Here is a 26,106-nt window from a genome sequence, read left to right on the forward strand (position 1 = left end):
GTCTAGGGAAGCGCAAGGCCCTGGGTTCGATCCCCAGCTCGAAAAAAAAAGAACCAAAAAAAAAAAAAAAAAAAAAAAAAGAACCAAATTTACCGCAGAGCAGCTAGGTTCTGCTGGCAGGGAGCCTGCGCAAGTGCGTGAGGCCTAATGAGTGGCTGCCCTGCTTGCTGCTGCCTCCCCGCTCTTAGTAACTTACTCAGCACCAGGATGGAGCTGGCGCCTGGTGACCGCCAAGCAAGCGCTTTGTGCTGAGCAGCCCTTCCTAGGGAGTCTTTAATGTCCCTGTATTTTCATTCTGCTCCAAGCTGCTCAAGGTTTCTGGGAAGAATTGTTTTAATGAAGCCTCTTTCTGTTTATAGGTTTCTGGATATGAAGACGATCATTGGTTTTCTGTTTTTACCTTTTTTTTTAGACAGGAACTTACTCTGTAGCCCTTGGGGCCTAGAATTCTCCATGTAGACCAGGCTGGCCTTGAATACATAGAGATGCACCTGCCTCTGCCTCCCACGCGCTGGAATTAATGGTGTGCACTCTAACGCTGTTTTGTTGTTGTTTTGGGGACAAGGTCTTATGTAGACCAGGACAACACTGGACTCCTGATCATCACGCTTCCACGATGGGTTGCTGCAGGTGGTGCCGTTATGGCCAGATTAAAGTTTTAAGTGGGTGGTCTGCCTTGGCTTTGAGGTAGAAGTTGGAGTATAGTCCTTTTTTTTTTCCTAGAACAAACAGTAAAATTTGGGAGTTATTCTGAGGTGGTTAGTAATAGTAATCTTTCCAAGGAAATGGCTCTTTTATTTCCTTTAGGATTTCCCCCAGTTGTTGTGTGAGTGTATTATGTGTGTACTTGCGTATGGGCAAACATGTGCCTTAGCATGTGTGTAGAGGTCAGTGGATGACTGTCAGGCACTGCCCCCCCCAACCCCCATGGGTTCTAGGAGTGGAACCCAGGTCATCTGGCTTTCACTTCAAGTCTTTGTACATGCTGAGCCATCTTGGTTTGGGGGGAGATGATTTTTTGTTTTTTGTTTATTTTTTACACTCTCCTCTTTCTCTTCTTTTGATGTTTGTTTGTTTTTATTGTTTTTATTAAGTTAATAAATTTTTTTTAAAAAGATTTATTTATTTATTTCATATATATGAGTACATATAGAGGGCATCAGATCTCATCACAGATGGTTATGAGCCACTATGTGTTTGCTGGGAATTGAACTCAGGACCTCTGGAAGAGCAGTCAGTGCTCTTAACCACTGAGCCATCTCTCCAGCCCAATACATTCTTATTTAAGGGACTTGATTCCTTTGCTGTCCTTCCAGATCATCTGAAAATAGCCCTTTCTCAAAGGTCATCCAGTTGTGCTTTTCAGTCCCCCCCCCTTTTTTTTTAATCTGTCCTTGGTTTAAAGACACAGTCATTGACAACTTCTAAGTTCTTAACCAGAAGATTTGAGGATTTCTTCAATTTACTCTAGGGACCCTTCTCCAATTAGCTTTATAAACCACTTCAAGGTAGGCTTCACTTGTGACACCAAGTTGCTCGGCCCTCCCCGGCACACCTACATCCAAAAATAGATATATATGAAATAAACGGTATCATTAGAAATACCAGGTTTGGTCTGGAGAGATGGCTCAGTGGTTAAAGAGCACTGACTGCTCTTCCAGATGTCCTGAGTTCAAATCCCAGCAACCACATGGTGGCTCACAACCATCGGTAATGAGATCTGTTGCCCTCTGCTGGTGTGTCTGAAGACAGCTACAGTTACTTATATATAATAAATAAATATTTAAAAAAAAAAATATGCACCAGGCCAGATAGTGAATTTCATGCACAAAGCTTTTTTTTTTTTTTTTTTTTTTTTGGTTTTTTTTTCGAAACTGGGGACAATGGGCCAGATAGGAATTTCCATGAGCGCAAATCCCCAACCCCGTCTTTTTGAACACCCAATAAGAAAGATTGTTTTTTGAGATAGGCCCTGGCTGTCCTAGAACTCACTACATAGACCAAGCTGGCCTCCAACTCACAGAGATCTGCCTGTCTCTGCTGTTTGTTCCTTTTTTTTTTTTTTTTTTTGATTTTTTTTTTTCTGTCTTAGATAGGTTTCACTGCTATGAAGAAACACCATCACCAAGGCAACTCTTATAAAGGCAAATACGTAATTGCGCCTGGCTCACAGTGTCAGAAGTTCAGTCCATTCTCATCATGGTGGGAAGTATGGTAGCACACAGGCAGACGTGGTGCTGGAGAAGCCAAGATTTCTACATATTGATCCAAAGGCAGCAAAGAGGAGACTGTCTTCTGCAGATAACCTGAAGAGCGGTCTTTTCTGAAGGCAGCCAGGAGGCGGCGCTCTTCTGAACTGGGTGGAGCCGAGCACTAGGAGACCTTAAAGCCCGCCTACGCAGTGACACACTTCCTCCAACGAGGCCACACCCCCTAACAGTGCCATTCCCATGGCCAAGCATTTAAACACATGAATTTATGGGGCCAAACGTATTCAAACCAGCACAGCTTTTATCTTTGACTTATATGCATGTGTGTTGAGTGTCAGCTATGTGTTCTCAAGCCCACAAACGCTCCCGTCAGATCCAGGGAGCTGGAGTTTCAAGCAGCTGTGAGCTGTCTGATGTGGATGCGGAGAAGCAAATTCAGGTCCTCTGGAAGCAAGTGGCCTTGATGCTGGACCATCTCTCTCTAGCCCCGCTTCTGAATTCGCTTATGCCTTGCCATGTAGGGTTATGGGGGGTGGGGTCCTATGTCCGCTCTGCCACAGGGCACAAACGCTCAGGGATGCAGGGTGCAGAAAGTTTACTGCGCTTACCTGTGCCGTCACAGGGCGGGTATTGAGCTGGAGGGAAGCCACTGGACACCCCTCCAGGAGTGGAGAAGCAGTCTGAGGCACAGGACACAGCTGGAGCTGGCTTGGGGGTCCCTGGGCCTGCAAAGAGGCCGGGGCCATCTGGTTCTCAGGCTCTTGGACATCCAGGCACCACTGGAAGCCACAGAAGAGCTGAGAACAGAGTGGAGGCCCACAAGACTGGATCTAGCCCGGAGCCGAGGGAGAAGTGGGGGAGCTTTAGCTCGTCCCTCAGGGGAGAGTCTTTGGCTTGACAGTGGTGGGCTGCAGGCTTGGTTTGGTTGTGGCCATGCCTGGGAGCACAGAGAGGCCTTCCACGGGAGATTAGATGGCGGCTCTGTAGGCGAAGTCCTTCTCTGTGGCTCCCCACGGCGGATCCCGATGAAAAGAGACAGCCCATGGTTTTAAGACATTTATTGTTGTGGCAGGAAGTGGATGAGTAAAACCTTACCCCACTTCACAGTGTGGGCCTGAGATTACCTTTTGCAGGGAGGAGTTGATGGGAAGGAAAGTTCATTGGCTAAGCCTCCAGACCTTTAGGTACCTCATTGTATTGGAGATCTGTTTTGAGCCTCTGTGACCTTTGGTCACACCCTCTACCTGTGGAGGGGCTTGGGGTGTTGCCCTTATGTGACTGATGGCCACAAATCTGTGGAGGGCTGTGGCTAGTGACAGGGACCTGGTACCCCAGGAGTCAGGCAAAGTTCCTACCATCCCTTCAGGGTCACTGGGGCCTTAGCTCAACCAGGAACCAGGGTGTCTTTCACGGTTCCACAATACCATGTCTGTACTCGGTTTTCTGATCTTGTTTTTATTTAATTCCTTATGTTTTCATTGGCTTTCTTCTGTTTTTCCTTCTTTACTCTTGAAGCTGGATGACTGCCTGTTGTTATCATTATATGGTGTTAAGTTGACCCAGGGTCTTCTGCACGAAAGGTGAATGGTAAGTCCTATATCCCAGTTGTAGCCCTAAGCTGAAGAGAGAAAACCAATGATATTTACAGGAGTTAGGGAGATGGGGTGGTGGGTAAGAGTGCTCTCTGTATAAGCATGAAGATCTGAGTTCGAATCCCAGCACCTATGTAAAATGTGGGTTGTGGGTATGGGAATAATTCCAGCACCATGGGGGTCTGCTGGTTGCCAGCCAAGTTCCAGGCCCAGCGAGAAACCCTGCCTCGAGGGGAAGAGGTGATGTGTAATAGAGCAGGGCGTCTGTCGCTCTCTGGTCTTTGTGCATGCACATGGCTACATGCATACACCACACACCCATGCACACTCCACACAATCTACACTCTCTAGAAATAGTCCTAAGGACACGCAGCAATCATTAAAGGACGTACTAAAAGCTGGGCATGGTGACTCACATTTGTAACTGCAACATTCAGGAGACTGGGGCAGAAGGATTGCTTTCGATTCCAAAGTATCTTATATTTTATTTTATTGTTTTTCTTTCTTTCTTTCTTTCTTTCTTCCTTCCTTTCTTTCTTTCTTTCTTTTTTTTTCCAGAGCTGAGGACTGAACCCAGGGTCTTACAAGCGCTCTACCACTGAGCTAAATCCCCAACCCCATATTTTATTTTTAATTATGTGTGAGCACACATGAATGCATAAAATGAGCACCGTTTTTAAAAGACACGTTTTTATTTGTGTCCGGGCATTCGTAGAGGGCAGAGCAGGGCATCAGATCCCTCTGAGCTGGAGTTATAGATGTTTGCAGGATCTCAGCTTGTTACTTTTTTTCTTTTTTTTTTTTTTTTCGGAGCTGGGGACCGAACCCAGGGCCTTGAGCTTCCTAGGCAAGCGCTCTACCACTGAGCTAAATCCCCAACCCTCAGCTTGTTACTTGGGTGCTTGGATCTGAGTTCCTCACGATCTCACATCAGGTGCTCTAACCACTGGACAACCCTCCCAGCTCCCCTACTAGAACGTTTCTTACAGAGTGAGAGTGACGCTCAGAAAAAAAAGCTCACCATTGTCCTCACCCCATCTCCATAGTCCTGGGCCAGAGACTTTACCTGCAGGGAGAAGACGAATGGTCTCCCAAAGGAATGGGCTTCATTTGTAACAGAGCATAGAGAGGCCTCATGCAAGCAGATTGGGATGTTGTGTAGCTCAATGGTAGAGCACTTCTCCAGTGTGAGCGTGGCTCTGGGCTTAATCCCTACCTAGGCAAATAACAACAACAATAAAAACAACAACAACAACACCTAGGTAAAGTGGAGCGATCCTGGCTGTTGTATGGAAGGGCAATTGGGAGACTGGCAATCTTACTGGGTTTATGGGCTAATCTGTAGGCTGGGCATATTTCCAGGAGAGTAAACAGCTGGAGTCACAACATATGAACACCACCTCAGGGAACTATTCCTTCCCAGGAGCCTAGACAACTGAGCATCGTACAGTGCCGAGTGGGTTTTAACGTCTGGATGTTGTCGGGGACAAAAACAAATGAAAGGTCTGCAAAGACACTGTCAGCATTTGTGAGGCTGAGACAGGAGGATGGCTGCATGCTTGAGGCCCCAGCACCTGTGAAGCTGAGGCAGGAGGACTGCCGCACATTTGAGGCCAGCCTTTTTTTTGAGTTTGAGTTCCAGGCCAGCCTGTGCAAAACGAAACCCTGTCTCATAAAACCCAAAACCCTGTAACAAAACCAAACAAATAAACAAAACAAACAAACAAACAAACAAACAAAAAGCCCAAAATCAAGCCAGGTGTGGTGGCATATGCTTTTAATCCCAGTACTCAGGAAGTAGAGGCAGGGGGATCCCAATGAGTTTATGAACAGCCTGATCTACATGGTAAGGTCCAGCCCAATCAGGGCTATATAGTGAGAACTTTTCTAAGCAACAATAAACCACAACCAACCAACTAACAACCAACTAACCAACCAAACAAACAAGAAACCCCCACTGTTATGCCATTACTGTGGGTATACTCCTTGCAGTCGTGGTGAGCATACACCTGCAGTCACTGTGGATGTACCCCTTTCTGTGTGATAAGAGTGGCAACTTCAGAGGCTCTGAAGGGATGAGATGGACTCGATTCCCTCTACTGACATTACTAAATAAACAAACAAACAGGCAGACAGTAATCACACACCCCAGAAATGGGAGGACAAGCAATAGTCTATCCTCTAAAATGCCCTTTCTCTAGAACAACAGAAATGAGGGCACAGAAGCAGGAGAATAGGACTCTCTGTGAAGAGCAAACAGAAGGGGTAGCAGGACTGACTGCAGAGTGCACAGAGGTCACTCTCATGAATAAGGAGCCAAAAGAGTATGATTAAAGAAGGGCAGGACTGCCAAAGGAGAATGTCACATCAAATACGGCATATCACAGAAGAAAGAAACTGTGTTGTTTTGTCTGAGGTCAGCATGGGCTACAGAGTAAGACCGCAGAGAAAATAAGGGAAGATTCCATACATTTTGTTGTTGTTGTTATTGCCAGTTGTTGTGGTACTGTGGCATGGAGAATGCCTTTACTTCCAGCACAAAAACAAACAAACAAACAAAAAACGGCGACAAAAATAAGTCTGCTAGGTTTCCAGGAAGCCCAATGAACTTCAAGTAACATCAATGCAAAAGTTTATAAAGAGAAACAACACAGCAAAAATATGGAGAGCCAAAGACCAGGAGGGAATCTTTTAAATTTAAATTTTATTATTATCTTTTTTATTTGTTTGTTTTTCAACACAGGGTAGCCTTGGCTGTCCTAGAATCTGCTCTGTAGATCAGGCTGGCCTCAAACTCACAGAGATCAACCTGCCTCTGCCTCTTGAGTACTGGATGAATAAATTTTAAAGATTTATTTCTTAATTTTTTTTTTGGTAAAGTTTATTTTGTTTTGTGATTTTTGTTTACCTTTTTTTTGAGACAGGGTTTCTCTGTGTAGCCTTGGCTGTCCTGGAACTTGATCTGTAGACTTGAACTCAGAGATCTGCCTGCCTCTGCTGGGACTAAAAGTGTGTACCATCACCTCTCATATGTGAGGTTTTTAAAGGGGGCCTTTTGGTCTAACAATTTACCACAGGCTTAGAGTTCTGTGATCAATAGGCCAAATACCTAGTGAGGTCTTGAGGAGGAAGAAGTAAAGGGAATCTGTTCTTACATTTATTTATTTTGTGTACATTCACATGTGGGCACACTTGAGCCTTGGGCATGTGCTGGAATCCGTTAGCTCCTAACATGTGGGATCCCGGGATCGAACTCAGGTCGTGAGGACTGACAGCAAGTGCCTTTACCCATCCGGTTGTCCAGTCGCTGAGTCATCTTGGGGTCAGGTCTTTTCCCTTCCGCAGGGTTAGGTCATTGTTCTCTCAGTACATGTTTTCCCGACTTCCTGTTAGAGGCCTTCGAAGGAGGAGGATCCTGGGAAATCTGAGGTCAGACATTTGAGCAATTCAGAGAATTCCGGAGGCTGTAAGGTAGAGAGAAAGGACTTTGGGTCAGCTACAATGTCTTGAGGAAGTATTGTGTCACTCGGACCCTCAGTTTTCCCTGGGTGTCAAGTGGCTCCTTCTGTGCAACGTGTCAGCTCCAGAGGAAACCGACTTATTCAACAGGTGGCAATTCCCAAGGTGAGAAAAGCAGACTCAACCGGAACAGCCAGGACAAAGACAATTCCCCGGGGCGGATCCCGGATCGGTTTCCTCCTAGGGCTGTGGCGAGGATGATTAGCAGCGGCACGGGCACCTTCAGCAGGCACCCTGGGCAGCTGGAATCCTCGGGGACCTGTGGGCCGGCGCGAGCGGAGCTAGGGCGCGGGAAGGGGCGGGCCTGGGCCCGGTGGGCGGAGCGGCGTGAGAGCGGCGGGCCGGGAGGTAGGCCGTGGCTGCAGGCAGCGTGGGGCGGGCAGGCCGGGGTCCCCAGGGTATTACCCTAGCCCGGTGCAATAGCGACTCCTCTAGACCCGGGACCCTGGGACTGGCGGGGCACCAGAGGCGGCTCTCCCAGATCCCGTGTTTCCCGTACTGAGCGACCGAGCCCAGTGTCCTGCAGAGGACGCTCGCCAGCGCGTTTCTCATCACTGTTAATTTGTCACCCCTTTGCTTAGCTCCACCCCCGGGCTGGGAAACCTGGCAGCAGACCGTCCAAGGTCCCCCGGGCCCAGGCCCCGCACTGCCCTTCCTTGCCTCCTCCCGACCACGCGCTACGAGCCCGGGATGCAGCTCTCCAACAGGGCGGCAGCCAGGGAGTCGGTGAGCCGCGACGTGCTGGCAGCGGACCTCCGCTGCAGCCTCTTCGCCTCAGCGCTGCAGAGCTACAAGCGGGACTCGGTGCTGCGGCCCTTCCCCGCCTCCTACGCCCGCCACGACTGTAAGGACTTCGAGGCCCTGGTGAGTTCGTCCTGATCCACCGTTGCTCGCTGCATCCTGGGCCAAGTGGCCCTGTGGAACGGCAGGCAGGAGCAGCTCCACTCGTGTTAGAAAACACGCCAATTCCCTGGACTTCCCACCCACCGCCTTGGGGAAGGTTCCTATCAGCAAGAACACTCCTAAACAACCTCATGTAGACACACTGCCAAGTCACTTGGTGGCCGCTTCCTTTTGTCAGTGACTGACTCCCAGGAGCGATGTGAGGAATAGCTACAGAGTCCTCCACAAAACGCTCAAGTGTGGCCCTAAAGGGGCGTTGATCTGAACCAGCTGTTCTGCCTAGATAGGAAGTCGTCCCTTCCTTTGCAACTAGCTAGACTTTGCCCTAGATGAAGTTACAAACCAACAGTTCTTATATAAAGATTACAGGTTTCAGCGGGACACATGACCTATATAAGACATATAGTTTCTTTAAGAGTTAGGGTCAGTATTCCAGATGTCAGTTGTCCTTGTAATCCAAATATTTGGAATTATCTGGAAAGATATAGCTTGCCAAACATTGACTCAGTGGAGGAAATAGAAAGTCTCCAGTAGTGGTGGTGTACACCCACAGTCTCAACACTCAGAATGATGGGGGCAGGCGCACAAATTTGAGGCTAGCCTGGGCTACAAAAAAAAAAAAAAACCAAAAAAACAAAAAACAAAACAGGCAAGCAAACCTTTGAGCCTACCTGCTTCATCGACAAGTTCTATTTCAAATATGGGAGTAATGCATAATTTCATAGAAATTCTTCCAAAATATTGAAAACGTAGTTAGATACGGCAGTCGGCAGACATCTGTAATCCCAGCCCCTGGAAGGGGGAAACAGTGGGATCAGTAATAGTTCAAGGTCAGCCTCAACAGCTTCTGTGCAGCTTGGATTACATAAAACTATCTCGAACAAAACAGGAAAGCAGGAAAGAAAAAGAGGTTGGAATATCCTTGGTATTAAGTCTCATAACGGTAATACAAGAAAAGGAAATTATCAAGCAATTCCATTCCTGAGAATAAATGCAAAAATCCAGGCCTTGGGAGATGGCACAGAAGTTACGAGCACTGGCTGCCCTTCCACAGGACACAGGTTCAATTCCTGGCACAAACATGGTGCTAGTTCCAGGGAGGGGCTAAGACTCTTCTGGTCTCTGCCAGCACCAGGAACACACATGGTACACAGGCATACATCCAGGCGAACCACCCATTTGCATTAAAAGAACATTGTTTTTAAAAAACACAAAACTCGGGGTTGGGGATTTAGCTCAGTGGTAGAGCGCTTGCCTAGCATGCGCAAGGCCCTGAGTTCGGTCCCCAGCTCCGAAAAAAAAAAAAAAAAAAAAACAAAACACAAAACTCTACCACGAAATACCAGGATCTCCCCCACCCCCCCGCCCCAACAACGTGTAATCAGAGGTAATTCATCATCACCAGGTTAAGTCCGTACCACGAATGCATAAGGTTTTCCATGTTAGGAAGTCAGCTAATGTAACCAACCATGTTATCTGATGAAAGACTGTTCAGAATGGACACTCTTTGCTTTCATTCCTTGGAGGTCAAGCAGCAAAGGCGAGCATCTGGCTCCACCTGGTCCTTACCAGCCTAGCCATGCACTGAGGATACCTCAGGTCGTGACCACACTGCCTCTGCAGGTCTGCGTTCAGGAAGTGGGAGGAAACAGGCCAACTGACTTCCCTCATGGTTTCTTTGGCAGAGCTCTCGTTCACTTTCTTGAGTTTGTGGTGTGAGGGACTTGAAACACAAAACATGCATTGTGACAGCAGATGTCTGTAGCCCAAGTGACTTCAAAGGCTAACTTTTCAAAGAAGGTCAAGTCCAGTCTGGATTTCACTTGTTGGATCGTTTTGTGGCTGAAGAAGGAAACTTGGGAAGCTGCTTTTATAAATTGATGATTAGCTGATGTGAGCATTTGCCACTTCGGACCATTCCCATTTCCTTTCTCCATATGCCTAGGTGGTATTTCAGTGCCGCAGCTCTGAACAGTCAGTGCCCTGGTTTAAACTACTTTATTGACTATTGCTAGAGAACCCCTTTGATGAACCAAGTCCCTGGCAGTTAGGTATGGTCTGGTCTTATCCTGCCACTGTCCCCAAAGCCCTCAATGATCTTAGATGCCTTGTTTTGAGGACATTTCTACCCCGTCAGTTCTCTGATTTTTTTTTTTTTACACTGAGAATTCTTTGTGTTCTCTGGGCCTGGCCTGGGAGGCATCTGACTGAGTCTGTGCTGACTGCCCAGGCTCAGAGTCTCTGACCTTGTTCCTTGGTACATTACACAAACCCTTATCCGGGCCGAGAATCTCTTAGCCCTCTTGGGATCTCCTAGCCCTTTGACTTTTATCTCCAGACTTACATTGTCATTTGACAGCAGACCTTGACACTGGCTGTCAACGACTGCTTAGCTTTTCTTTGTTTTCTTCCTGTAGAAAATACTACACCCTGGTTTTCTGTTAGGCCACAGACCCTTGTGGGGGTGGGAGGTGACTGGTGGTGGCTTCTCTGAACTGACTCCAGGGCTTAGCTATGCTCAGGATGTTTGGGACCTGAATCAACACCAGTGCCCCAGTCAGCAGCTCCTTGGTGCTTGTTAGAATCACAGCTGCAGACAGGAGCTGCTGAGCTCTGTGGGTAAAAGTGCTTGCTGCACGGACTGAGGACTTGGGTTTGATCCCTTGAAGTCTAAGTTTCAGGAGAGAACCGACTCCTGAAAGTTGTCCTCTGACCTCCACAGTCACTGTGACACACATGCGCGCTCTCTCTCTCTCTCTCTCTCTCTCTCTCTCTCTCTCTCTCTCTCTTTCTCTGTCGGAGGCAGAGCAGGCTGACCTCTGTGGATTCAAAGACAACTTGTCCTATATCACGAGCTCCAGGCTAGCCAGTTAGACTCTGTCTCAGAAAAATTAACTAACTAATTAAAACACATTATTTAAAAACAAAACCAAACGGAAACCTTGTAGAAGCTTGCTGCTGTCCTGGGTCCCCTGATACCATGGCTACACCGTGTCCAGGAAACTGCTCCTTTAAGACTCACGAGAAAGTTTTTCTTGTTCTGCGCCCCACTTGCAGCAGTCAGCCCCCTACCATGAGGGTACTTTAATTATTTATTTTGCATGTGTTTTATGTGTGTGCATTCGCCTGTGTGTGTGGACTCGCGTGTGCGCATGTTTGGTGTGCTCCCGTGTGTGCTGGAGTTGGTGCGGAGACCTGAAGCTGATATCTGGGGTTTTCCTACATCTCTATTTATGGAGGCAGGATGTCTCACCCGAGCTGGAGCTTGCTAGCTCGGGCTGGTCTAGCTAGCCTGAGTGCCAGGATTATCGCTGGCTTCCACACCTGTCAGCTTTTTGGCAGGGATTTTAGGGATTCCAATCCCGGAACTTATGCTTGCATAGCAAACACTCCCCACTAGCTACGACCCCAGGCCCCACCCCAACCCTCTGCCCCTTTAATGTGATGCCCTCAGCTAAGCTGCCGAGTTTGTACTGTTGTGTTTTTTAAACCTAGACTGGCCTGGAATTTGGAATCCTCCTGCCTCAGACTTCTGAGTACTGGCTCCACAGGCGTGCACTACTGGGTCTGATTCTTTCATAACTTTAAAACATGGCTCTCGCAAATAATGCCACAGTAAAACTCCCTACTACGCTAATAACTGTCCACATTTCTCACTGTCTTCTTGAGGTAAGCTCTTGAGACATGGGATTGTTGGCTCAAAGACTAATGAAGCATGTGGGGAAGGCCGCTGCTGCTTATTTCCAGATTAGAGACTGACTGTTGACGTTTGCTGGGACAGATCTCGCCATCTCGTCTGACACTAAAGTCACCAGGCAGCTGTAAAACAAACAGCTCGGGTGTCAGGGTGTCATCCTTACAGCATACGGTTTAACCGTTCAGTATAGCCCTGGACTTGGACTTATTCCTCTTGTTTGTAGATCATATATAGCAAGTATTCAGGCGCTGTGTAGGGAAGAAATTATAGCACTTAAATTTGGTCTTGTCTAATAAAAATCCTTTAGGTCAATCCTTGATTTTTTTTTTTTTGCCAAATCACATTCTAAGGTTGTTTTTTTTTTTTAAAGATTTATTTATTTTATTAATATGAGCACATTGTAGTTATCTTCAGACACACCAGAAGAGGGCATCAGACTCCATTATAGATGGTTGTGAGCCACCATGTGGTTCCTGGGAATTGAACTCAGGACCTCTGAAAGAGCAGGCAGTGCTCTTAACCTCTGAGCCATCTCTCCAGCCCCCAAGACTTGATAATTTTCAGTGTGGTTCTTAGTCTTTCAGGTTAACTGCACCTTTCAGTGTTGGGGTTCAAATTCAAGGTACCAACCACTTCCTACCCACCATCCTAGTGAGTAACTGGTGAGCAGTAGACTGGTTGGTGATTAGGATGATGGTTTAGTCAGTGCTGGGGATCCAGCCCAGGGCTTCATGCATGCTGGACGATCACAATGCAGCAACTGAGTTACATCCCTGGCCTGGTATTAGGTTGTTTGTTTACGTGTGTGTGTGTGTGTGTGTGTGTGTGTGTGTGTGTGTATGTATGTATATTTATGTGTATGTGTGTGTATGTATGTGTATGTGTATATGTGTGTATGTATGTATATGTATGTATGTGTGTATGTATGTATGTTTGTGTGTGTAGTGGGTTTGTATACATATGTGTATGTGTGTGTATGTGTATATGTGTATATATGTGTGTGTGTGTGTGTGTGCGCGCACACGTGTGTAGTGCATGTTTAAAGGTCAGTGGATGGAAAACAGGCAGAAGTTGGTTCTCTCCTTCCACCATGTGGGTCTCAGGGATGGAGCTTGGGTTGTCAGGCCGGTCACCTAGAAGTAACAGCCATAAGGTGACTCACATCCTGTTGCCTGAGAATCAGTGATGCCCACAACTAGACCAAAGAAGGCATTTCTAAAGAGCTGCCTGTACCTGGAACCACCCTGTAGTTATTTTAAGATTCATTTATTTTGTGTATATGAGTGCTTTATCTGCATGTATGCTTGCATGCCAGAAGAGGGCATCAGATCCCATTACAGATGGTTGTGAACCACCATGTGCTTGCTGGGAATTGGACTCAGGACCACTAGAAGAGCAGTCAGTGCTCTTGACCGCTGAGACATCGCTCCAGCCCTGTAGTCTCCTTCTTACTTCTCCTAGTCTTTCATCACTTTCCCCCTCCCATCCACCTCCCTTTCTTTCATTGAGAAATGCTGGGATGAAGACACTTACCACCATGCCCACCCCATCCACTTTCTACCCCCTCCCCTTGTTCCATTGCAGGTAAATCTAGATTGTAGTGTTGAGGGTGTGCGTTAGGCCTGGCTTGCCGGTATGGAATTGCCTAGCTTTGCCTGGCTGCCCTCCATGCCACTGTTCCTCCCCTCACTGTTGCAGGTGTCATTGCTTAGTCCCTGAGGTAAACGCCCTTTGGTTCATTGTCTGTGCAACACTGTCCCACATTCCCTCATCCCCTCTGGCACTTTCCTAGACAATTACTTTTTCCAGGTGTTTTCTCACCTGCTGCACCTGTCAGGGCAGCAGCAACTGTCACCTGTATCTGAGCAGCTTCAGTTTTGCCTAGTGATGAGTGTCACCTGTGGTAACATCTGCAGACAGATTCCTGGGCCTCCGATCCAGGAGGCTGGGCTGCCTCCTTCTGGCTCACTGGGCCTCTCACCCTGCTCATTCTTTGCTGGTTATCTAGACTTCCTGTCTCCCAGTCCCAAGCTCTCAGCTCTGCCCACCATTCATGCCCCACCCCCACCCCCCCAGCCATCTTTGCAGCTGGATCTCTCCTCAGAGTAGAGTATGGAGAAGTGTGGGAGTCAGCTTTCTCCTTCCACCATGGATGTCCTGAGGATGGGACTCAGGTCGTCAGGCTTGGCAACAAGTGCCTTTGCCTGCTGAGCCTTCTCACAAGTCGGTGGTGATCTTTTTTTTTTTTAAAGATTTATTTCTTATATATAAGTACACTGTAGCTGTCTTCAGACACACCAGAAGAGGGCATCGGATCTCATTACAGATGGCTGTGAGCCACCATGTGGTTGCTGGGATTTGAACTCAGAACCTCTGGAAGAGCAGTCAGTGCTCTTAACCACTAAGCCATCTCTCCAGCACGGTGGTGATCATTTTAAATAAGAATTACTTTGCTTCCTTCTCCATTCTACCAAGATTCCCCTCTCCATGCCTCCCGGAAGTACAGGGCCTGGCACTGAGTAGATGCTCAGTAAAAAGGATCTCCTTTTTGGATGGGGACTAGTGTGGAAGAAGCAGGATGTAGGAGGCAAGAAGTAAGAATAGCACCAACCCATAGTGCTCATGAGGGGGAAAAGTACAGAGACCACTCATTCAGTAATTCCTGCAGCCTCCAGCCATCCCACGCAGTAACATTCTTGCAGCTGAACGCATCAGTTGTAACAGGACAGAGAGTGAAACCTGCATCAGGGTAAGCCATGTTTTGTACCAGGTGAATGAAACAGAGCATAACCTTTTAGGATTGAAAATGTTCAGGGTTTGGTATTATTTAGGGAAGAGACTACCCCTTGGAAAGTTACTCTGGTTAGGAGTGAAGTTTTCCACCTCACCACTAGAGGGCGTCCAATCACCATTTTTATCTGGGATTCTTGCTAATGGAGGTTCGTTGTTTTCAGCTTGCGGACACTGGCAGGTTACCCAACTTGAAGGAACTTCTGCAGTCCTCCAGGGACACAGACAAACAGGCCTGGGACCTGGTGAGCTGGATTCTATCCTCCAAGATCCTGACAATCCACAGTGCAGAGAAGGCCGAGGTGAGACTTTGGGGTATAGGGTCACAGGTTCCCAGGCGTGGCTCTTTGAGACAGCAGCACCAGTGCAGTGGCTCTGAGGCCTACCCGTGGGTGGCTGGTTGAAATGTCAGGTTCATGGGTGTCACGTTCAGAGATTCTCACTGTATGAGCCCAGGAACTTCCACGTGGCGGGTTGCACGGAGCAGTTCGGCATGGGTCTCCTCACCTATGAATTTCGATAACTGTGGTGTACTTCAGTTGGGCAAGTGTACTTTTTGCAGTTATTTCTGATAAGGGGAGGGCCTGTCTGTGCCTTAGGAATGTCTCTCGATGGCAGAACACTTGCTTACCGTACACAGGGTCTTGAGTTCTATCCTGAGCACTGGAGGGGAGGAGGGGAAGAAGGACAGAGCGGGGATGAGCGAGGAGAGGTGAGGAAGTGGCTTAGTCCAACTGTTAAACAGAAAAGGATCCTTCAGTTTTAGGGTTCAAATCCTATTCCAGTCACTGGCTGAGACCCTTGGTAAGGTAAGGCCGTAGTCACCTCTAAGAGGCGATGACAGAAAGGGTGTTACCCCAGCACAGTTTCTGGCAGAAGCCAGATGTCCCGTAATATAGGCCTCCTTGTCGGGCTGGGAGCTCACAGGGACAGGCTGGGACAAGGTCCAGAGCAGATCATGTGGCTCCTGGTGTGGTGTTCTGTCCTCTGAATGGCAACAACGGGATGGTTATCTGTGCTGCTACTGAGCTAAGCAATTTTAAATAAGCATTGGATTTTAAAATACAATGTTTTTCCACTGGGGGTGTATACGCGTAGAGGTCAGGGGACAGTTTGTTCTTCTACGGTGCAGGTCCTGGAATTGAGCTCAAGTTGTCAGGCTTGGTGGCCAGCACCTTTCCCCACACTAAGCCATCTTGTTGGCCTTCAATTTAAAAAGCTAAAAACCAATTTTTTTTAGATGAACTCATTTACTTGACACATTAAGTTATACAAAGAGAAATATGTGCAGCTGCATAAAAAGAACCACATTTTCACATTACTAAAGGCAACAATGGTCAAAAATAAGGAATTGTGGAATGGACCCCAGGATTTAATGCAAAAAAAAAATACCTTGTACAGGAAAACGTCAGGCTTCTAACTTCACCGAATCCAGTAGTGCACGTGCTTCTTTATACCCCTCAGCTTCTTCCAAGTCTCTTCCACTTTCTAATTTCTGGAGCTGGGTGTATGCAGCCTCTAACCCGCACTGGCAGTCTGGAATCATCATCCAGGACTCTTGCAGGATCTCTGTCGCCACTGCCGCCGCCTTCTCCTCCTCCTCCTCCTCTTCTTCCTCTTCCTCTTCTTCTTCTTCTGCTCTCTCTCTCTCTCTCTCTCTCTCTCTCTCTCTCTCTCTCTTAAGATTTATTTATTTTATGTATATGAGTACACTGCTGATCTCTTCAGAAACTCGAGAGAAGGGCATAGGATCCCATTACGAATGGTAGTGAGTTACCATTTGGTTGCTGGAATTTGAACTCAGGACCGCTGGAAGAGCAGTCAACACTCTTAACAGCTGAGCCATCTCTCCAGGCCCCCTCCCCCGCTTGCTTCTTAATGGCATATTTGTTTGCATCTTCAACTTTCATGTTTCCAAACTTTTCTTCTTGTTGTTTCATATATTCCTTTTTTGAGCAGTTGCTTCACCACGCCTGTCTTGATCTGCCTCATGCAAGGATCAGCTGTGCTCCCTAGAGCACCACTGCTTCCTAGCCCACCACAGACTGTTTTTTTTTTTTAAAGATTTATTCATTTTTTTTTAATATATGTGAGTACACTGTCACTGTTCTCAGACACACCAGAAGAGGGCATCAGATCGATCTTATTACAGATGGTTGTGAGCCACCATGTGGTTGCTGGGAATTGAACTCAGGACCTTTGGAAGAGCAGTCAGTGCTCTTAACTGCTGAGCCATCTCTCCAGCCCTGACTGTTTTTATTTTTAAAGATGTATTTATTTTTATTTTAGTTGTATGAGTGTTTTTCCCGCATGTATGTAAGTTTGTCACATCCATGCCCGGTACCTGAGGAGACCAGCAGAGGGCGTCAGATCCCCTGGAACTATAGTTACACATGGTTGTAAGCTGACATGTGGATGCTGGGAACTGAACCCTGTCCTCTTCAAGAACAGCAAGTGTGACACCTCTGAGCCACCTCTCCAACCCCCTGCTTTTGGTTTTTGAGACAAAATTTCAATGCATAGCTTATGGTGACTATAAAGTCATGGCAGTCCTCCTGCCTCAGATTCCTGGGATCACAGGGATGTGCCACCAGGTCCAGCTCTAAGAATTCAATTTTACAAGCATCTAAGTGTCACAGATTTTCATTCCAGGGGTCCTGGTATCACAGGGACATCCAGTTGTGCTAGATGGTAAGAAACGGCGGGTGGGCATGGAGAGGGAGTCTGTACTCCAGAGTGGTCTGGGTGACTTCCTTTGTTAATTGAGATGCAACGATTTCTTCGTTCTCATCTGGGATCAAGGTCCTGTTAGATGCTGGGTATCGCAGCTACAGCAGCTGTGATGGTGGCTCCTTGACTTTTGGTGATGAACCAATTTGAAATGCGGGGTGGTGTCTGGGTGGGGTTGGAGAGATGGTTCAGTGGCTAAGAGTGCTTGCTGTCCTTGCAGAAGACCTGGGCTCAGTTCCCTGCATCCGCATGCATTGTGCTGCTGTCCTTAAACTCCGGGTCTCAGGGATCCCATGCCTTCTTCCGGCCCTGATGGGCATCTGCGTGCAGGTGGTGCATATACAGATAAACAGGCACACACACAAACACATAAATAGTAATAAATACAATTTTTTAACATGTGTGTGGGTGTGTTAGAGCACAGGAATGTCAGTTTTTTATTTTGCTCAAGTCAGGATCTTTCCCGTGTATTTTCACTTCACAAAAGGACATTTTAGCTGGGCGTGGTGGTACACACCTATAGTGCCAGGCTGGCCTTGAACTTGATAGCTGAGGATGACCTTGAACTCATGATCTTCCTGCCTCTCCCTCCCGAATGGGGGGCGGTGTGTAGGCCTGTGCGAGCATGCTGGCTGTTGGGAGGGCACTTTCGAAGCACACTTTACCACTGTCCCAAATAAAGCTGTGAGTGACTCTGTGTTTCCCTTTCATCATGTTTTCAAGTTTGAAAAGATCCAGCAGCTGACCGGTGCACCTCACACACCTGTCCCCACCCCAGATTTCCTTTTTGAAATCGAGTACTTTGACCCGGCCAATGCCAGATTCTATGAGACCAAAGGAGGGCGAGACCTGCTCTATGCCTTCCATGGCAGCCGCCTGGAGAACTTCCACTCCATCATTCACAACGGCCTGCATTGTCACCTGAACAAGGTGAGCCCGGGGCACCCGGCTGAGGAGCACGGGAGGGGGTGCTGGGTCCTAGCTAGGGACTGCTGGTGGACAGTACATGGTAGGTTTACCAAGGCCGCAGCACCAGGGGGACCTGCACCAGGGGGACCTGCAGACCAGCGGCGCTGTCACCTGGCCACCTGGGTAAGTGTGGCCTCTCAGGCCACTGCTGACCTTCAGAATCCTGGGGTCCCAGGGCCACTCGAATCTTGACAGGCTCTCTGGGAGAGCCCCTGATGGCTCTGCATGGAGAAGCATCCATGATCCCCAACCAGAGCTCTACATTTAGATCCCTTGAGAAACTTTAAAAACGCCAGTGCTGGGGCTGGAGAAGTGTCAGGGGCTAAGAGTGCTTGCTGCTCTTGCATAGGTTCTGGGTTCAGTTCCCAGCATCAGCGCTGGGTGGCTCACAGTCGCCTGTAGCTCTAATCCCGGAAGATCCAGCTCCCTCTTCTGGCCTCTGTGGGTACTGCCCAAACATGGTGGCCGTATGGACAAGCAGACACACATACAAATAAATAAAAAGTTTAAAATAAAGAAAACAAAAATATCGGTGCCCAGAGGGCTCAGGATGTAGCCCGGTTGGAAGAACATTTACTTGCAATGCACTAGGCTCTGAGTTCAATTCCCAGCACCTGTGTAAGCTGGACGTGGTGGTGACCTAACACTGGGGAAGTAGAGGCAGGAGGCTCTCAAGTACGAGGTCATCCTGGGCTTTGTAGGCTATTGATGTTAGCCTGGGCTACAAAAACAGATGGCAATTCCAGTGCCAACTGCATCCCAGACCAAGAAATTGAGATACTGTGGGGGTGGGACCCATCAGCACACTTCAACTCTCCAGTGGTCTTAACACTGACTGGCCCTGGTCACATGGTGTGGACCCTGGACAGCAGCCTAAGGATTACCCAGGAGCACCTCGTTGGAAATGTGGAGCCTCACTTAAATAGCCCAGTGACAACCCACACTTTAACAAGACATCCCCTTTGACCATAAGCATTGTTGAGCCTCTGTTGCCCCTGAGAAATCGCTGGGTGCACCAAGATCCACCAGGAGGAGGTTCTCCCACAGAACTGCTTTCCTCTCGCTTTTATGCGTCAAAACTGTGTCAGCCACCTCTTTCTTCTGACACATATTCTGTCTCCTAGGAAGGAGTAGGAGGAAGATAACAGGATAGAGCCTGCAGCTAAACAGGCACGGCAGCCGTGCAGGCCACTTGAGTCTTTTCCCTCTTCTGTGGCACCCGTGACCACTACGCTCTGAGCACGGGAGAGGGTTGGAATGGCTTCTTCGTGTTCCAGGCACCAGGAGAAGCAGCGGCTGCTATCGGAGGCCGGTGGAGAGGGCATCTGAGGTAGTGGGTGCTATGCCACCCCCCACCTCCACCCCCAGGCAGAGCAGCATCTGTCCTGTCTTGATGGGCTGGCTCCAGGAGCCTGGGCTCAGCTGCGGCTGATGTAGGCCTGAGGCTGGAGAGCTGCTTCCAGCCCTGCTGCATCTGATTAGTGAGGGTGGGTTGAGCTGAGGGTGACAGGCTTGTTTGTGTCGGCCCTGGGCTTACTGTTGGCCAAGCTACTGGAATCCAGGGTCTCTGTCTTACCCTGCGGCTTGTCTGGAGACGTTGCCTGAGGTTTATAGTCCTTCTACACTAAACCTTCATTCAGGTACCCAGGCCGTGTGCTGCTTCTGTGAATCTAGGGGGCCTTGGGTACCTGGACTCAATCTCTGGCCTCTCCTGTTCCTTTCAGCGAAGGGCTCCTTTGAGGTTGCTCCTATACTGGGAGCCGTGAAGTTATTGTGAGAGTGGAAATGTCCTAGGGCTCTCTCGCTCTCTCCGCTGACAGCAGCCAGGCACAAAATTTTGAGTCTCAGGAACTGAAAACACATGTAGGACTTAGAGGATTAATTGGGGGTGGGGGGAAGTGGGCTTGCACTAAGCCTGATGACCTGACTGATCCCTGGCAATCACAGGGCAGAACGGAGAACCAACTCCCACACGTTATCCTACCTAAGTATGCAGGCCATGGTGAGCACAGACAGACAGACACACACAGACACACACAGGGAGGGAGGGAGGAAAGGAGAGTCCTAGATGTCTTCTTAACCCACACCAACACAGAGTAAAACTCATCCGGCGATTCCTGCCAGACCCCCCATTTAGTCCTAGTTTCTGTTCAAAAGACTCATTTTTTTCTTTTTTTTCTTTTTTTTTTTTTTCTTTTTTTCGGGGCTGGGGACCGAGCCCAGGGCCTTGTGCTTGCTAGGCAGGCGCTCTACCACTGAGCTAACTCCCCAACCCCGACTCATTTTTTTCAAGTAGTAACGTGTGACTTTACTAGGTCACCCTAGTAAACCCCTAGGTGTAGCGATGTTTAATGCATTGATACAGCAGGAATTCTCTGTGCATGCTAACAGCAGCACCTGGATGGTGTGTCCACCCGTGACTGCCTCCATCTCCTGCGTGCCAGATTGCCTGAGCAGGCACATTGTGTGTGTGTGTGTGTGTGTGTGTGTGTGTGTGTGTGTGTGTGTGTGTCTGAGGATTGAACCCAGTGAACCCAGGACCCAGGGCCTGTGAATGCTTACACAAGGGCCCTACAACTGACCTACACCCCTACCTTTTGAATCACTGACTAAAGTTTATGGAAGAGGAATTCCTACCACCATTTTGTAGACGTAGAAACTGAGACAGAGAATTTATGTAACCCGTTGGAAAATTGAAACTGAGGTCTGTTTGAACCCTGATATCATTGTTGGTTTTTCTGTTCAACCTTGACCACAAGGTACAGCTCGTCTGCCAGGCTAGGTGGCCAAATCCACAGTCGCTTAAACTGTTGTCAGATGGGAATGTGTTTAGTAACAAGCCCTGTGATGACATCAGAGGTTATTTGATACTATTGTCTTAAAGAGGTTGGGGGAGCGTGAAATTTTCTATGTTTACAGCTCTGTAGAAGAAGGACGTGTGCCATCTTGTTACGCCAACTCTCATTCACTTTGGTGTGTTTCTTTTCTGTCATGTCTGCTATTCCAGACTTCTCTGTTTGGAGAGGGGACCTACCTCACAAGTGACTTGAGCCTGGCCCTCATTTATAGTCCTCACGGCCGCGGGTGGCAGCATAGCCTCCTTGGCCCGACCCTTAGCTGTGTAGCTGTGTGTGAGGTCATCGACCATCCAGATGTCAAGTGCCAAACCAAGAAGAAGGGTGAGTGAGTGCTTGACCCAGCCTGGCTGCAGGCTCTTGCTCCTGGCCCAGAAGTCGGGTGGAGGGCCACCGCATGCTTACAGATGGGTTGGTCCAGAGCAGTGCAGGGCAGAGGCTGGCCTTCAAGGAGAGAAATGTCTTCTCGGGGATTGAACATATAGGAAAAGATCAGATACACCTTTAAGCTCACCACTTGGGAGGCAGAGGCTGGCAGACCTCTGAGTTCGAGGATAGCCTAGTCTATAGAGTAAGTTCCAGGACAGCTGGGGCTATATGGGGAGACCTTGTCTCGAAAAACAAAAGAAAATGAACAGACAAACAAAAAAAAAAAAGGTCAGATACTATAGGTAGGATTCAAGGAGTATGGGGAAGGGGCTGACATGGGGCAGCTGAGTGGGTCCAAGTGACCAAGAAAAGTTTTGGGAAGGTCTGACAGGTGGAGGGTGGGGAGATGGCCATTGGTCAGGAGTGCTTGCTGTTCTTCCAGAGGACCTGAGCTCAGTTCCCAGCACCCGTGCTGTGCAAAGTCACAACCACCTGTAACTCCAATTCAGGGGCACCAGACTTTCATGTGGTACACGTACACACATTCACATAAAACATTCATATGTAGAAAACAAAAATGAAGGGCAAAGGACAAATAGAGCTAGTGTGTAAGGGGAGGGCACGGCTCCCTGAGAGTCAGGATTGGTGCTATCCTGGGCATTTGGCGTCAGCAGAGAACACTGGAGTGTGCTGGAATCCCCAGATGACCATACAGGCATCTGAGGACATGGATTCTCCAGGAACAGATAACAAGGAGCCACTTCAACTCCACTGCTCTGAGGTGTCCTTAGACCATGTGCCCTGCACCTCCCTCTGGGTCACCCTCCCCCAAGGCAGAAGAGTCATAGGACTGTCATTCTGGGCTCCAAACTGGGCTGTTGTCTTTACTAAGAAGAGAAGAATTCAAGACACGGGCTATTCTGGCCTCTAATGTGAAACAACTGGATCCCAAGGAACAGGCCCAGGTCTGACACCATCCTCCCTAACCAGACGGCACTGACGGACGCTCACTTGCTCGCATTCGTAATTCTTAGCAAGTTTGCATAAGGTGACATTAAACATCAAAACAAGACTGCTCAGCCTCCGCCACAGAGCCCTGGCTCATGTTTGGTAAAAAGCAAAGCTCGCATGCTGACTCTCTCCTCCCTCCCTTTCAGACTCACCTCGCTCGTACAAGGCCCTGGGTTCAGCACATGCACATAAAATCCACAACAAAAAAGCAAAACAAAACAGTTTGCTGGGGGTGGTGATGTAAGTAATCTTAGTTCGTAGGAACTAGAATCAGGGGGATCAGAAGATAAGGCTAGCTAAGGTCATCCTTGGTTAGCTGTTTAATTCAGGTACATGAGACTTGTTGATGGATGGATAGATAGATAGATAGATAGATAGATAGATAGATAGATAGATAGATAGATAGGCAGGAAGGCAGCAGGTAGGCGGCCTGCCCTACTCAAGTTTGCCCCCTGCTAAGTCTGTGCCCTGGTCCCAGGGCGTGTGATCCTGATCTGCTATTTCGGCCTTCAGTTTGTTTCTGCCTTCTGCTTTCTCCATTAGGTGGTTTTATTTTCTTCTCATATTTTCATATTCTTTTGACAGAGACTCCTGTTCTCTGTGTCGGGTTCACCTATGTACACAGGTGCATACCTCAGCCTGCTGACCTCCTGTGCCTCAGGACACATTTCTTTTCCTAATGCGCTTATTTTGTTATTGTGTTCCCCGCCCCCAACCCCACACACCACCTGACAAAGTATGCTCTTCCTTCTTCTCTCAGATTCCAAGGAAATCGACCGCAGCAGAGCACGAATCAAGCACAGCGAAGGGGGCGATGTCCCCCCTAAGTACTTCGTAGTCACTAACAACCAACTTCTGCGGGTGAAGTACCTACTGGTGTATTCCCAGAAGCAGCCCAAGAGGTAAGAAGATGGTCCCCCATGAGGGTCAGGAGATGGCTGCCCACTGCTTAGAACGTCGGTTGCTCAGTCCACAGCATCCCTTTCCCCCAGCCTCAGGCCTCTGACGTATGCTAAGCATGTTTCCCATAATGCTGTACACCGAAGGAAGAAGTTGGGAAGTCAGGGAAGATGCCCAGGGTCCTTAGGGTGGACTGGCACTTAGCCATTTTAATGCATTATTGGAATCTGTGGTATAGCTTCCTCCAAACCCACAGTGTGTGTGTGTGTGTGTGTGTGTGTGTGTGTGTGTGTGTGTATGTATGTGAGTGAAGCCAGAAAAAGGTATCAGATCCCCTGAAGCTGGAGTTATATGCTATTTAGTTGAAAAAACTCCATTCTTAACGGATTCTCCTTAGCGAGTGTTTCCCGTGCATGCTTGGAAGGCTTCAAACACCTCCTGCGTAGCAAAAAGATTCCCCAGGCTGGTAAGAGCACTTAGCATCACACCTGACAGCTGGAGTTCAATGCCTGCAACCCACGTGGTGGAAAGAAAACCGACTCCCACAGGCTGTCCTCTGGCTCCACACATGTGCTCCACACAAATGCTCACTCTCGTGTGTGTGTGAGCACATGCGAGCGCACACACACAAACACACACACACACACACACACACACACACACACACACACACACACTAGTTAAAGATTTAAGATTTCCCAGCTCAGATTTATATCTGTTCATACGTAGAAGACCTTTGCTAAGTCACCGTCTGGGTAGAGCTGGGGCATCCAACCCTTGGTTAAGGAAAAAAAAAAAAAAAAAAACCAATTTATAAAAAATAATTAGAGGAGTTAAAAAGGGACGAGTGGGGTGACCTCATTGCATAGCTGTCTTTGTGAGTTTAGAAAATGTTCTGTTGAAAGGTGTGTTGGCGGTGCCAGGGCAAGCCGCCCCGGCTCTCTCAGCCGCACGCAGCTTCACTTAGCAGCTCACACAGAGGATGAAATCCATCCTGTGGTGTTCTCTGAGCCAGAACTTCATGCATACACTTAAAACTGTTTTCCCCGAGTTGCCAACCTTCTCTCCCTCCGGGCAGGGCCTCGAGCCAGCTCTCCTGGCTGTCCAGCCATTGGTTCATGGTCATGATGTCCCTCTATCTGCTGCTGCTGCTCATTGTCAGTGTCACCAACTCCTCTGCCTTCCAACACTTCTGGAATCGCGTGAAGAGATGATCCCTGATGCTTGGAATGGGGCCACTCACCGTGTGCCTTATGGGCGCTCGTCCTGTACCTCCTGCATGTCACATCCAGTCGAGTCGAGTTTGGGAACCAGTTGTGGGGGTGCACAGGGCGATGTTTATATGCCATAGTGTACTGATTACCTTTGTTGGTGTGCTCAGACACAGTCCAGTCAACGGGGACCCTGGCCCCTCACTTGCTGGCTTCAGGGGTATCCTACCATCTGCTTCTTCCGAAACAGTCTAGGGAGGTGGCTCTCCAGCCAGGGCCAAAGGAAGAAGTCCTGCTGCATTTAAAAGCAAAGTGTCCAAGCTGTCCGCAGTGTGTTTGTAATAGCCCAGATGGAGGCCTCCTGACGCTAATGCCTTCTGGAAGACAGAACATGTGCAACGGGAACGATAAATCACCAGGCGGCTGCCTTGTTTTGACTCAAGACACCCAAGAGGGACAGTCGTGTTTCTCATAAAAAATATCAGTGGGACCGTTTGGGAATTCCATCGGCTTTAGTCTGCGGGTGCAAAACATTTTAACAGTTTTCTCAGATCAACAACAGTCTCTGCCACAGCTGTACTCCCCTGCCTCCTCAACCACACAGGAGGAGGAGTCACAGGCGGGATAACAAAATGCAGATTTGACAACTAGCAACTCTGTCATCTTTTTCTAAAAATGACCAACTGCTGATTACAGCTCAAATGGAACCAAATGTTTGTGTTTCTGTTTCTTTGTTGTTTGTTTGACCAATTAGCCTCTATGAGCCAAATAGAGAGGGAGATGTGTGAGCCTTGAGCACCGAGTGGCTGGATCCACAGCCTCTGTCTGGTTTTGCTATGGAGAAGGGTCCAAGCCATAGGCTCGCTAGGGTCCTCATTCCCACGAAGCTGCCTTGATAAACAACACTCTAGGCTTTCAGGGGTCCTGATGGCCTTCAAGCCAGAGGCCTGCCTCAGTGGGCCACAGATCTCCACAGGCCGAGCCTCTGTCTGAGGAGCCTGAGTTTGAGTTGAAAGCAGAGCCCCCCGGCCGTTCTTGCTGTGTTGTTTATTCTCTCCTTCCTGCCAGTCTTCAATGGCGAAGAACCCTGTCTACTGGCAATGGAATTTCCATAGAGAAGGAGAAAATCATTTCTCCCCCTATGATTTGTAAAGCTTGTGAAGAAGCCACTATCATGATTTTTAAACCAAGTAGTGGGATGTTTAAAAACCAATAAAGATATTTTCCTAAATACCAAGTTGTCTGTCCATGACTGTCTGCAGCCTCAGCTCAGGTAAGCTGTACTCAGGCTTACAAACTTTACCTTGTTTTCCTTCTTCATGGTGGATATGAGCTGCAGTGTCACCAGGA

The 26,106-nt window shown here is 48.3% G+C and overlaps 1 protein-coding gene and 1 pseudogene across 1 annotated transcript; one reads left to right on the plus strand and one right to left on the minus strand.

Moving 5' to 3' along the window:
- Positions 1-7,673: 7,673 nt before the first annotated feature.
- Positions 7,674-24,842, plus strand: Parp16 (poly(ADP-ribose) polymerase family member 16; the record flags this gene model as incomplete). Its single annotated transcript, XM_032911480.1, is given in 9 exon segments — positions 7,674-7,815; positions 7,818-7,867; positions 7,869-7,914; positions 7,917-8,185; positions 14,876-15,013; positions 18,165-18,371; positions 21,418-21,589; positions 23,406-23,547; positions 24,624-24,842. Coding segments are annotated over 9 exon segments (1,302 nt in total), but the record flags the coding sequence as incomplete, so codon positions are not given.
- On the minus strand, positions 16,120-18,155 carry LOC116907146 (annotated as a pseudogene).
- Positions 24,843-26,106: the final 1,264 nt, after the last annotated feature.

This window comes from Rattus rattus, chromosome 8 (genome assembly GCF_011064425.1).
Source record: "Rattus rattus isolate New Zealand chromosome 8, Rrattus_CSIRO_v1, whole genome shotgun sequence".
Classification (NCBI taxonomy): Eukaryota; Metazoa; Chordata; class Mammalia; order Rodentia; family Muridae; genus Rattus; species Rattus rattus.